The sequence below is a fragment of the Oncorhynchus keta genome, chromosome 21, assembly GCF_023373465.1.
Source record: "Oncorhynchus keta strain PuntledgeMale-10-30-2019 chromosome 21, Oket_V2, whole genome shotgun sequence".
NCBI classification, from domain to species: Eukaryota; Metazoa; Chordata; class Actinopteri; order Salmoniformes; family Salmonidae; genus Oncorhynchus; species Oncorhynchus keta.
This window is the reverse complement of record NC_068441.1, coordinates 7,464,479-7,477,497: the sequence shown is the minus strand read 5'-3', so window position 1 is coordinate 7,477,497 and position 13,019 is coordinate 7,464,479. Positions and strand designations below refer to the sequence as shown.

General features: G+C 42.4%; 1 protein-coding gene across 9 annotated transcripts; it reads left to right on the top strand.

Annotated features, from left to right (window-relative positions):
• The first annotated feature begins 33 nt into the window (after window positions 1-33).
• Window positions 34-12,846, top strand: LOC118400038 (alpha-1,3-galactosyltransferase 2-like). Of its 9 annotated transcripts, none has more exons than XM_035796389.2 (6): window positions 157-731; window positions 1,012-1,050; window positions 2,963-3,052; window positions 7,265-7,360; window positions 11,412-11,549; window positions 11,685-12,846. In XM_035796389.2, exons 2-6 carry the CDS (start codon window positions 1,046-1,048, stop codon window positions 12,370-12,372), a joined length of 1,017 nt encoding a protein of 338 aa, XP_035652282.1. In that variant the 5' UTR covers window positions 157-731; window positions 1,012-1,045; the 3' UTR covers window positions 12,373-12,846. The 9 variants fall into 9 exon arrangements, with proteins under 9 accessions (XP_035652287.1, XP_035652282.1, XP_035652284.1 ...); XM_035796388.2 differs by having other exon boundaries at window positions 158-731; window positions 976-1,050; XM_035796387.2 differs by having other exon boundaries at window positions 159-731; window positions 2,960-3,052.
• The last annotated feature ends 173 nt before the right edge of the window (window positions 12,847-13,019 follow it).

Here is a 13,019-nt window from a genome sequence, read left to right as displayed (position 1 = left end):
ATATGATGCTGGAGATACTTGACTTTTCAGGTAAGCTACCTGTGTAAGGTATGCACTGCAATCAGGAATGGATAGCTCATCCACCTGAATCAATAGATTCCCTCATGCATGTTCATGCCCCCAAATTCACTCCCATACCATTCCATGACCTTTTGATGCCAACAAGCATTTGACTCTGATACACGCCTGGTGATGTTCAGCACCACGCTTTATAACTCGCAATTGATTTAAGACTGTTGTTTATTTCTTTCCCTTGTTGCTTTGGCACACACGCCTCATCTCGAAAATATCTCGCTCCGTCGTGTGATATGTCAAATGAGCTCAGGACAGTCCGACGAATGGTCGGATGAGTCATGTTGGCGTGGGAAAAGATGCCGCGTTCACGTAATATCCGCGAGTTATCTGGAGCTCCTAGTTCCAAATTGGAAATTATTTTAACGACCCTCTAAATCGTAATTACAGGGAAACTCGGCGAAATGTTTGTTACCCGAGTTGTGACGTTTCACCACCTACCATTTACCTTTTCAACCAAACTATGGCAACCAATCATTTGTTGACAATTACAGTCCTCAATGTACAGGATACCCATTCCCTTGAGATTAATGCCATGTTCTGATTCGTTGAACGCTGCACTTGTATCACTACAATCAGTTTGCAAATCGGATTTTTTTGTTTGTTCTGACTAGCACTTGAAAGCAGCGTCAGTTTATTACAGACGCGTCAACAAGCAGGTAGGCTACAACATTTCCATCTACACCTGATGACATTGTTGCTGTTTTTCATTTTTGTAAACGCTCGTAGTCATATTTTGGGGATATTTGTGACTTATCCCTATTGCTACTTTGGTATCACACCTACATTTTATTATCCTAAATCCAAGTAAATAATGACTTATCTTTACAATGCGCCGTTCGTCATGGCCATAATAACATCAGGTTGGTATTCACTTTATCAATGAAAATGTTATTCCCTCAGCATATTCGTTTCACTCCTTTTTACCATCTGAAACAGACTTCGGAAGAAAAAAAAACGCATTGGCCACACAATGAGGTAGGCTGTGACTTCTGTGATTATGCATGTACAGTGGGGCAACAAAATATTTAGTCAGCCACCAATTGTGCAAGTTCTCCCACTTAAAAATATGAGAAAGGCCTGTATTTTTTATCATAGGTACACTTCAACTATGACAGACAAAATGAGAAGAAAAAAAAATCCAGAAAATCACATTTGTAGGATTTGTAATGAATTTATTTGCAAATTATGGTGGAAAATAAGTATTTGGTCAATAACAAAAGTTTATCTCAATACGTTGTTATATACCATTTGTTGGCAATGACAGAGGTCAAACGTTTTCTGTAAGTCTTCACAAGGTTTTTCACACACTGTTGCTGGTATTTTGGCCCATTCCTCCATGCAGATCTCCTCTAGAGCAGTGATGTTTTGGGGTTGTTGCTGGGCAACACAGACTTTCAACTCCCTCCAAAGAGTTTCTATGGGGTTGAGATCTGGAGACTGGCTAGGCCACTCCAGGACCTTGAAATGCTTCTTACGAAGCCACTCCTTCGTTGCCCGGGCGGTGTGTTTGGGATCATTGTCATGCTGAAAGACCCAGCCACATTTCATCTTCAATGCCCTTGCTGATGGAAGGAGGTTTTCACTCAAAAGCTCACGATACATGGCCCCATTCATTCTTTCCTTTACACAGATCAGTCGTCCTGGTCCCTTTGCAGAAAAACAGCCCCAAAGCATGATGTTTCCACCCCCATGCTTCACAGTAGGTATGGTGTTCTTTGGATGCAACTCAGCATTCTTTGTCCTCCAAACATGACAAGTTTAGTTTTTACCAAAAAGTTATATTTTGGTTTCATCTGACCATATGACATTCTCCCAATCTTCTTCTGGATCATCCAAATGCTCTAGCAAACTTCAGACGGGCCTGGACATGTACTGGCTTAAGCAGGGGGACACGTCTGGCACTGCAGGATTTGAGTCCCTGGCGGCGTAGTGTGTTACTGATGGTGCTCGCCGTTCTTGTGATAATTTTGACCCCACGGGGTGAGATCTTGCATGGAGCCCCAGATCGAGGGAGATTATCAGTGGTCTTGTATGTCTTCCATTTCCTAATAATTGCTCCCACAGTTGATTTCTTCAAACCAAGCTGCTTACCTATTGCAGATTCAGTCTTCCCAGCCTGGTGCAGGTGTACAATTTTGTTTCTGGTGTCCTTTCACAGCTCTTTGGTCTTGGCCATAGTGGAGTTTGGAGTGTGACTGTTTGAGGTTGTGGACAGGTGTCTTTTATACTGATAACAAGTTCGAACAGGTGCCATTAATACAGGTAACGAGTGGAGGACAGGTGCCTCTTAAAGAAGAAGTTACAGGTCTGTGAGAGCCAGAAATCTTGCTTGTTTGTAGGTGACCAAATACTTATTTCCACCATCATTTGCAAATAAATTCATTAAAAATCCTACAATGTGATTTCCTGGATTTTCTTCTCTCATTTTGTCTGTCATAGTTGAAGTGTACCTATGATGAAAATTTACAGGCCTCTCTCATCTTTTTAAGTGGGAGAACTTGCACAATTGGTGGCTGACTAAATACTTTTTTGCCCCACTGTATGTCATTAATGTTAGACTTATTTTTTAAGGTAAAGGAAATTACCCATTAATTATATTTACTTTAAATTCATTTTGATGTATTCATTCATTTGAAAAAAGGAACACCTTGACTGGGACCATGCTAATCCAAACTCCCCGGGTTCAAGTGCTAGTTGGAACTAATAAAATTGAAAACAATAAAAGGGTCAAAATGTTGGGACAATGATATTTCACTGTCAGAACAGACTTAAACTGGTATTTTGTCGTTTTGCCATGTGTTCAGGAAATATAGGCCCATTGATGAGTTATTGCATTGACTCTCTATTGCACCTTTAACAAAATATTTTCTTGTCTATTTTCCAGCAGATTAAAGTACAAGGCAAAGTGTGTATTAACAGTTGCATTCTGTGCCTTTGTGCTGCTCTTCATAGCCTACTTCACACCCATGTCAGTAAGGTGAGAATGTCTCTCCCAAACCAAACAATTAACATACCCTCTCCCTAATCAAACATAACTCCTCCCATTTGCCAATCAATGGCTATATACAGTGGGGAGAACAGGTATTTGATACACTGCCGATTTTGCAGGTTTTCCTACTTACAAAGCATGTAGAGGTCTGTTATTTTTTATCATAGGTACACTTCAACTATGAAAGACGGAATCTAAAACAAAAATCCAGAAAATCACATTGTATGATTTTTAAGTAATTAATTTGCATTTTAATGCATGACATAAGTATTTGATACATCAGAAAAGCAGAACTTAATATTTGGTTCAGAAAACTTTGTTTGCAATTACAGAGATCATAGGTTTCCTGTAGTTTTTGACCAGGTATGCACACATTGCAGAAAGTATATACTATATACTTTCGGCCCGTCATTGGACACTGTGCTATCTAACCTCCAAACGAGCTTCAATGCCATACAACACTCCTTCCGTGGCCTCCAACTGCTGTTAAACGCTAGTAAAACCAAATGCATGCTTTTCAACCGATCGCTGCCTGCACCCGCATACCCGACTAGCATCACCACCCTGGATGGTTCCGACCTTGAATATGTGGACACCTATAAGTACCTAGGTGTCTGGCTAGACTGCAAACTGTCCTTCCAGACTCATATCAAACATCTCCAATCGAAAATCAAATCAAGAGTCGGCTTTCTATTCCGCAACAAAGCCTCCTTCACTCACGCTGCCAGGCTTACCCTAGTAAAACTGACTATCCTACCGATCCTCGACTTCGGCGATGTCATCTACAAAATTGCTTCCAACACTCTACTCAGCAAACTGGATGCAGTTTATCACAGTGCCATCCATTTTGTCACTAAAGCACCTTATACTACCCACCACTGCGACTTGTATGCTCTAGTCGGCTGGCCCTCGCTACATATTCGTCGCCAGACCCACTGGCTCCAGGTCATCTACAAGGCCATGCTAGGTAAAGCTCCGCCTTATCTCAGTTCACTGGTCACAATGGCAACACCCATCCGTAGCACGCGCTCCAGCAGGTGTATCTCACTGATCATCCCTAAAGCCAACACCTCATTCGGCCGCCTTTCGTTCCAGTACTCTGCTGCCTGTGACTGGAACGAATTGCAAAAATCGCTGAAGTTGGAGACTTTTATCTCCCTCACCAACTTCAAACATCAGCTATCTGAGCAGCTAACCGATCGCTGCAGCTGTACACAGTCTATTGGTAAATAGACTGTAAGTCGCTTTGGATAAAAGCGTCTGCTAAATGGCATATATTATTATTATTTATTATTATTATTATTATTATTAAATAGCCCACCCATTTTCACCTACCTCATCCCCACAGTTTTTATTTATTTACTTTTCTGCTCTTTTGCACGCCAATATCTCTAACTGTACATAATCATCTGATCATTTATCACTCCAGTGTTAATCTGCAATATTGTAATTATTCGCCTACCTCCTCATGCCTTTTGCACACATTGTATATAGACTTCCCCTTTTTTTTCTACTGTGTTATTGACTTGTTAATTCTTTACTCCATGTGTAACTCTGTGTTGTCTGTTCACACTGCTATGTTTTATCTTGGCCAGGTCGCAGTTGCAAATGAGAACTTGTTCTCAACTAGCCTACCTGGTTAAATAAAGGTGAAATAGATTTTTTTTTAATTAAAAAATTGACCAGGTCCTGCCATGTAGTTCTGGGCTGATCCCTCACCTTCCTCATGATCATTGATGCCCCACGAGGTGAGATCTTGCATGGAGCCCCAGACCGAGGGTGATTGACCGTCATCTTGAACTTCTTCCATTTTCAAATAATTGCGCTAACAGTTGTTGCCTTCTCACCAAGCTGCTTGCCTATTGTCCTGTAGCCCATTCCAGGCTTGTGCAGGTCTACAATTTTAACCCTATGTCCTTACACAGCTCTCTGGTCTTGGCCATTGTGGAGAGGTTGGAGTCTGTTTGATTGAGTGTGTGGACAGGTGTCTTTTATACAGGTAACGAGTTCAAACAGGTGCAGTTAATACAGGTAATGAGTGGAGAACAGGAGGGCTTCTTAAAGAAAAACTAACAGGTCTGTGAGAGCCGGAATTCTTACTCGTTGGTAGGTGATCAAATACTTATGTCATGCAATAAAATGCAAATTAATTACTTAAAAATCATACAATGTGATTTTCTGGATTTTTGTTTTAGATTCCGTCTCTCACAGTTGAAGTGTACCTATGCTAAAAAAATGTACAGACCTCTACATGTTTTGTAAGTTGGAAAACCTGCAATATCGGCAGTGTATCAAATACTTGTTCTCCCCACTGTATATATATATATATAATATATATATATATAATATATATACACACACACACACACAGTGGGGAGTATATATATATATATATTCGTATGAAAAAGTTTGGGCACCCCTGACAATTTCCATTTATAAATAATTAGGTGTTTGGATCAGCAATTTAATTTTGATCTATCAAATAACTGATGGACAATATTTATTTCAGTAGTGAAATGAGGTTTATTGGATTAACAAAAAATGTGCAATATGCATCAAAACAAAATTAGACAGGTGCATACATTTGGGCACCCCAATAGAAAAATCACATCAATAGTTAGTAGAGTCTCCTTTTTTGATAAAATAACAGCCTCTAGACGCTTCCCATAGCCTCTAATGAGTGTCTGGATTCTGGATGAAGGTATTTTGGACCATTCCTCTTTACAAAACATCTCTAGTTCAGTTAGGTTTGATGGTTGCCGAGCATGGACAGCCCGCTTCAAATCATCCCACAGATTCTCAATTATATTCAGGTCTGGGGACTGGGATGGCCATTCCAGAACATTGTACTTGTTCCTCTGCATAAATGCCCGGGTAGATTTTGAGCAGTGCTTTGGGTCGTTGTCTTTGAAATATCCAGCCCCAGCGTAACTTCAACTCTGTGACTGATTCTTCAACATTATTCCCAATAATCTGCTGATATTGAGTGGAATCCATGCGACCCTGAACTTTAACAAGATTCCCAGTACCGGCACTGGCCACACAGCCCCACAGCATGATGGAACCCACAGCATGATGGAACCCCCACCAAATTTGACTGTGGGTAGCAAGTGTTTTTCTTGGAACGATGTGTTCTTTTGCCGCCATGCATAACGTCCCTTGTTATGACCAAATAACTCAATCTTTGTTTCATCAGTCCACAGCACCTTATTCCAAAATGAAACAGGCTTGTCCAAATGTGTGTTTGCATACCTCAAGAGACTCTGTTTGTGGCGTGTGTGCAGGAAAGGCTTCTTCCGCATCACTCTCCCATACAGCTTCTCCTTGTGCAAAGTGCGCTGAATTGTTGAATGATGCACAGTGACACCATCTGCAGCAAGATGATGTTGTAGGTTTTTGGAGGTGGCCTGTGGGCTGTTTTTGACCGTTCTCACCATCCTTCGCCTCTACGATATTTTACTTGGCCTGCCACTTCTGACCTTAACAAGAACTGTGCCTGTGGTCTTCCATTTCCTCACTGTTCCTCACAGTGGACACTGACAGTTTAAATGTCTGCGATAGCTTTTTGTAGCCTTCCTCTAAACCATAATGTTGAACAATCTTTTTTTTCGGGTCATTTGAGGGTTGTTTTGAGGCCCCCATGTTGCCACTCTTCAAGAGGAGAATCAAAGAGAACAACTTCTTGCAATTGGCCTTAAATACCTTTTCCCATGATTGGATGCACTTGTCTGTGAAGTTCAAGGCTTAATGAGCTCACCAAACCAATTGTGTGTTCCAATGAATCAGTGCTAAGTAGTTACAGGTATTCAAATCAACAGAATGACAAGGGTGACCACATTTTTGCATAGCCTATTTTTCACATCTGATTTAATTTCATACAACTTAATATTGCTACACTAAACATCTTTGTCTGGACAATACCCCAGTACTCAGCTTTTATTAGAAAATGAATGGCATGCCACTGTGATCATTTTCCGTGACGACAGAGTAAATTATTATGCAGCCTCAGAGGGGTGCCCAAATGTTTTCTTACGACTGTATTTATATATTTATATTTTTCAGTAAATCCATATGTTGAAGGTATGGAAAACTTTCCATAACCAGAAACACATTACCAGTCACACACTATAGAAACAATCCATACAGTTCACCTACAAACAGAGCAGTGTGTACATTCTGACTCAACATGTTGGGTTGCAGGTACTTGGAGGGGTTACTTCCCATGAGCCGATGTCCTCAAGCCCCTGCAGAGAAGTTGAAGCTGGGGAACAGTATAGATGCCTCCCTAGACCTCTGGTAGGCTATAAAATGTGATTGTCTGAACAATGACATGCACAGAATATGCCATTACTTTTACTGTGTTCACTACTTTGATTTGTTTTGTGTTGGAGGCCGACAATGAAATCCTAATCTTTTTAATGGCATGCATTGATACCAAAGTGTTATTGGTAAAGGTATGGGGCAAAGCTCTACACAGTTCTATACCACATACAACAAGTACCACATACAACAAGTACAAGTATTTGATACACTGCCGATTCGGCAGGTTTTCCTACTTACAAAGCATGCAGAGGTCTGTAATTTTTTATCATAGGTACACTTCAACTGTGAAAGACAGCATTTTTTTGCGTGACATAAGTCTTCAATACATCAGAAAAGCAGAGCTTAATATTTGGTACAGAAACCTTTGTTTGCAATTACAGAGATCATACGTTCACTGTAGTTCTTGACCAGGTTTGCACACACTGCAGCAGGGATTTTGGCCCACTCCTCCATACAGACCTTCTCCAGATCCTTCAGGTTTCGGAGCTGTCGCTGGGCAATACGGACTTTCAGCTCCCTCCAAAGATTTTCTATTGGGTTCAGGTCTGGAGACTGGCTAGGCAACTCCAGGACCTTGAGATGCTTCTTACGGAACCACTCCTTAGTTGCCCTGGCTGTGTGTTTCGGGTCGTTGTCATGCTGGAAGACCCAGCCACGATCCATCTTCAATGCTCTTACTGAAGGAAGGAGGTTGTTGGCCAAGATCTCGCGATACATGGCCCCATCCATCCTCCCCTCAATACGGTGCAGTCATCCTGTCCCCTTTGCAGAAAAGCATCCCCAAAGAATGATCTTTCCACGCCCATGCTTCACGGTTAGGATGGTGTTCTTGGGGTTGTACTCATCCTTCTTCTTCCTCCAAACACGGCGAGTGGAGTTTAGACCAAAAAGCTCTATTTTTTGTCTCATCAGACCACATGACCTTCTCCCATTCCAAACTTCAGATGGGCCTGGACATGCGCTGGCTTGAGCCGGGGGACCTTGCGTTTGCTGCAGGATTTTAATCCATGACTGCGTAGTGTGTTACTAATGGTTTTCTTTGAGACTGTGGTCCCAGCTCTCTTCAGGTCATTGACCAGGTCCTGCCGTGTAGTTCTGGGCTGATCCCTCACCTTCCTGATGATCATTGATGCCCCACGAGGTGAGATCTTGCATGGAGCCCCAGACCGAGGGTGATTGACCGTCATCTTGAACTTCTTCCATTTTCTAATAATTGCACCACCAGTTGTTGCCTTCTCACCAAGCTGCTTGCCTATTGTCCTGTAGCCCATCCCAGCCTTGTGCAGTTCTACAATTTTAACCCTGATGTCCTTACACATCTCTCTGGTCTTGGCCATTGTGGAGAGGTTGGAGTCTGTTTGATTGAGTGTGTGGACAGGTGTCTTTTATACAGGTAACGAGTTCAAACAGGTGCAGTTAATACAGGTAAATGAGTGGAGAACAGGAGGGCTTCTTAAAGAAAGAGAGCTGGAATTCTTACTGGTTGGTAGGTGATCAAATACTTATGTCATGCAATAAAATGCAAATTAATTACTTAAAAATCATACAATGTGATTTTCTGGATTTTTTGTTTTAGATTCCGTCTCTCACAGTTGAAGTGTACCTATGATAAAAATTACAGACCCCTACATGCTTTGTAAGTAGGAAAACCTGCAAAATTGGCAGTGTATCAAATACGTGTTCTCCCCACTGTACATCCTTGTAATAGGTTTCTTTGTGCAATGTCAACCACATTCATTATCTGCTTTTTCAACCTGCTTGGCAGCATATTTGGGAGAAGGGGCAGTGGTTTTAGTTAAGAGGTATGTATGTTTGTCAGACCCTGTATGAATAGCATAAGAATTATCAAGTCAGCCCACAGTCAAATGCTTCATGCCTCAGTGCAGAGGTATTCAAATGTTACCTAACGAGGTCCGGACTACCCCACTGGGCACATGCTGGTTGACTCAACGTTGTTTCCACTTCAATGAAATTGAGCAATAACCAAGCCATGAAGTCGAAGGAATTGTCTGTAGAGCTCCGAGACAGGATTGTGTCGAGTCACAGATCTGGGGAAGGGTACCAAAAAATGTCTGCAGCATTGAAGGTCCCAAAGAACACAGTGGCCTCCATCAGTCTTAAATGGAAGAAGTTTGGAACCACCAAGACTCTTCCTAGAGCTGGCCAAACTGAGCAATCAGGGGAGGAGGACCAACATAGAATTGATGTTTGTTCCCAGTGGGACTGCTGGTTTAATGTTCTACCGGAAAATTAATTGCACTCACCTGGTGACCCAGGTTTAAATCAGTCCCTGGTTGGAGGGGAAAATGGAGAAGAAAAAAAACAGTGGAACTAGCTTCGAGATCCAGATTTGAATTTGAGTGCTTTAGTACATACAGTGCATTTGGGAAGTATTCAGACCCCTTGACTTTTTCCACATTTTGTTACATTACAGCCTTATTCCAAAATTAATTAAATAGTTGTTCCACCTCATCAATCTACACACACCTCATAATGACAAACTTCTTTACAATTTTTTTGAAAATGTATTAAAATTACTTTTGGCAGCAATTACAGCCTCGAGTCTTCTTGGGTCTGTCAGGTTGGTTGGGGAGCGTTACTGCACAGCAATTTGTACGTCTCTCCAGAGATGTTCGATTAGGTTCAAGTCTGGGCTCTGGCTTGGCCACTCAAGGACATTCAGAGACTTGTCCTGAAGCCACTACTGCGTTGTCTTGGCTGCGTGCTTAGGGTCATTGTCCTGTTGGACGGTGAACATTCACCCCAGCTCTGGAGCAGGTTTTCGTCAAGGATCTCTCTGTACTTTGCTCCGTTCATATTTCCCTCTCCTGATCAGTCTCCCAGTCCCTGCCCCTGAAAAACATTCCCACAGCATGATGCTGTCACCACCATGTTTCACCGTAGGGATGGTTCCAGATTTCCTCTAGATGAGACGCTTGGCAGTCAGGCCAAAAAGTTAATTCTTGGTTTCATCAGACCAGAGAATCTGGTTTCTCATGGTCTGAGAGTCTTTAGGTGCCTTTTGTCAAACTCCAAGCGGGCTGACATGTCCCTTTCACTAAGGAGTGGCTTCCGTCTGGCCACTCTACCATAAAGGCCTGATTGGTGTAGTGCTGCAGAGATAGTTGTTCTCCCATCTCCACAGAGAAACTCTGGACCTCTGTCAGAGTGATCATCGGGTTCTTGGTCACCTCCCCGACCATGGCCCTTCTCCCCCGATTGCTCAGTTTGGCTGGGGCGGCCAGCTCTAGGAAGAGTCTTGGTGGTTCCAAACTTCTTTGACTTAAGAATGATAGAGGGCACTGTTCTTGGGGACCTTCAATGCTGCAGACATTTTTTGGCACACTTCCCCAGGTCTATGCCTCCAATTCTGCCTTGGAGCTCTACGGACAATTCCTTTGACCTCATGGCTTGGTTTTTGCTCTGACATGCATTGTCAACCTTGGGACTTTATATAGACAGGTGTGTGTGTGCGCCTTTCCAGATCATGTCCAATCAATTGAGTTTACCACAGGTGGACTCCAATCATGATGTAGAAACATCAAGGACAATCAGGATGCACCTGAGCTCAATTTCGAGTCTCGTAGCAAAGGGTCTGAATACTTATGTAAATAAATTATTTATTTTATTTTAATACATTTGCAACAAAAAGTTTTTCACAGTCATTATGGGTTAGTGTGTGTAGATTGAGGATTTTGTTATTGATTTAATCCATTTTAGAATAAGGCTGTAATGTGACAAAGTGGAGAAAGGAAAGGAGTCTGAATACTTTCCAAATGCACTGTAAGTCCTGCTATATTCAAATGCACTAAAAAGGGCCAATCCCTTGAGCATTGACATCATGTTAACTTGCTTCATATCCCCCACTGTCTCTAGAATAGGGAGTTAATGACCTTTATTACTCTCATTCTATATAAATGTTCCTCTCCTATTCCATATACCACACAGTACACACTACAGTGAAGCCTTTTGTTTTTACAATTGTTTGTTCTGAAACCCAATCTGTTATTTTCTCTCCAACCAGGTCCAGAAGTGATGTTCAGACCTGCACTGACTGGGGAGCACCTGTGATCTGGGATGGGATGTTTGACCCAGATCATTACGACCAGGAGCACAGGAAGAACCACTCATCTGTCTCTCTCACTGTATTCGCTGTGGGCAGGTCAGTTTTTCAACTCAGTTACCTTCTTTAAAAAAAAATATCAACTCATCAATTCTTATGAAATACTTCAGTCACTTAAACAACATTTTGATATGTTCTTCTTGAACCAGAGTTTTTACTCCTTCCCATCCCAAGGTATCTAGATGCCTACCTGAAGGCATTCCTTCTCTCTGCTGAGCGTCACTTTATGGAGGCTTTACCTGTGACATACTATGTGTTCACGGACGTTCCCGAGAGGGTACCAGACATCCATCTTGGTCCTGGGCGGAGCCTGAAAGTTGTGAGGGTGCAGAGACACTCTCGCTGGCAGGACATCTCGATGATGCGTATGAGGGCCATCGCAGATGCCATCGAGTCATGGATTCGTCACCACAGCCACTACGTCTTCTGCTTTGACGTGGACCAGGCGTTTGTGGGTCGGTTCGGCTCCGAGGCTCTGGGAGACTCTGTTGCTCTGCTCCACGCCTACTACTACCACCAACCACAGAGCCTGTACGCCTACGACCGCAACCCCAGGTCCAGGGCCTACATGGAGACTGGGGACTTCTACTATCATGCTGCTGTGTTCGGGGGCTCATGGCGAACTGTGAAGAATATGACGGAGACCTGTTACCAAACCATCATGAAGGACAAGGAGAACCAGGTGGAGGCTCTGTGGCACGACGAGAGTCACCTCAACAAGTACCTGTGGCTCCATAAGCCCAGCAAAGTGCTGTCTCCAGAGTACTGCTGGGACAGGAACATTGGCTACCGTGGTGACATACATGTGGCCCGCCTGCTCTGGTCAGAGAAGAAATATGGCACACTCCGGGTTACAGAGTGAGTAATCAGAACCTGTGTGCAATAATCTAATGGGCAAAAGCCCCTGAAGCATCAAACATGGTCCACAGTACAGAGCTGCGATAGTCTACAGCCCAATGTGATTTATGCCCATGCCTTGTTCAGAGCAATGAGGCTTGTAAATGTGTCAATGGGCTGTCAGACTATTAGAGCTGTGAAACTGTGAATCTTTGGCTTGTGTGTTGAAACATGATCTTAAAAGTAGTATGTTTCTTGGTTCTCCTGTGTTGCTTCAGTTGTCTGGTGGTATTGTCTCTCCACCCACGAAGTCTGCTGTCTGTGGCTGGCGGGGATTGAAAAAAATTGTGAAATAGACTATGCTTGCACTGCTTCTTTTGTACGGTTTATATTTGTGGATTAGAAGTAAAAAATAAAAATAAAATAAAAATTGGTTTTTATAAAGTTGTATTATATATTGGAAATTGTTTTTATGTATCATTTTATGTATCACTTTTACAAAATAAAGATACCTTAAAAAAAAACTTGTATAAGAACTTGTCAGAAGGATCCACCCATAGCAAACCAACTCCAAAACAAGGGCTAGATTCCATCAGTAGCGCTACAGATTGAATCTAGGCCTAAATGTTTAAAAATGGCAACATCTCAGGTTGGGGATATTGCATGCCTCAA

Excerpts from the sequence above, each read along its gene's own strand:
- LOC118400038 (XM_052473281.1), top strand. The coding sequence starts at position 5,189 with ATGTCATGCAATAAAATGCAAATTAATTACTTAAAAATCATACAATGT. Across the intron at positions 5,323-7,264 it reads TACAGACCTCTACATGTTTT|GTACTTGGAGGGGTTACTTC; the intron begins GTAAGTTGGAAA and ends GTTGGGTTGCAG. Across the intron at positions 11,550-11,684 it reads ACTGTATTCGCTGTGGGCAG|GTATCTAGATGCCTACCTGA; the intron begins GTCAGTTTTTCA and ends TCCCATCCCAAG.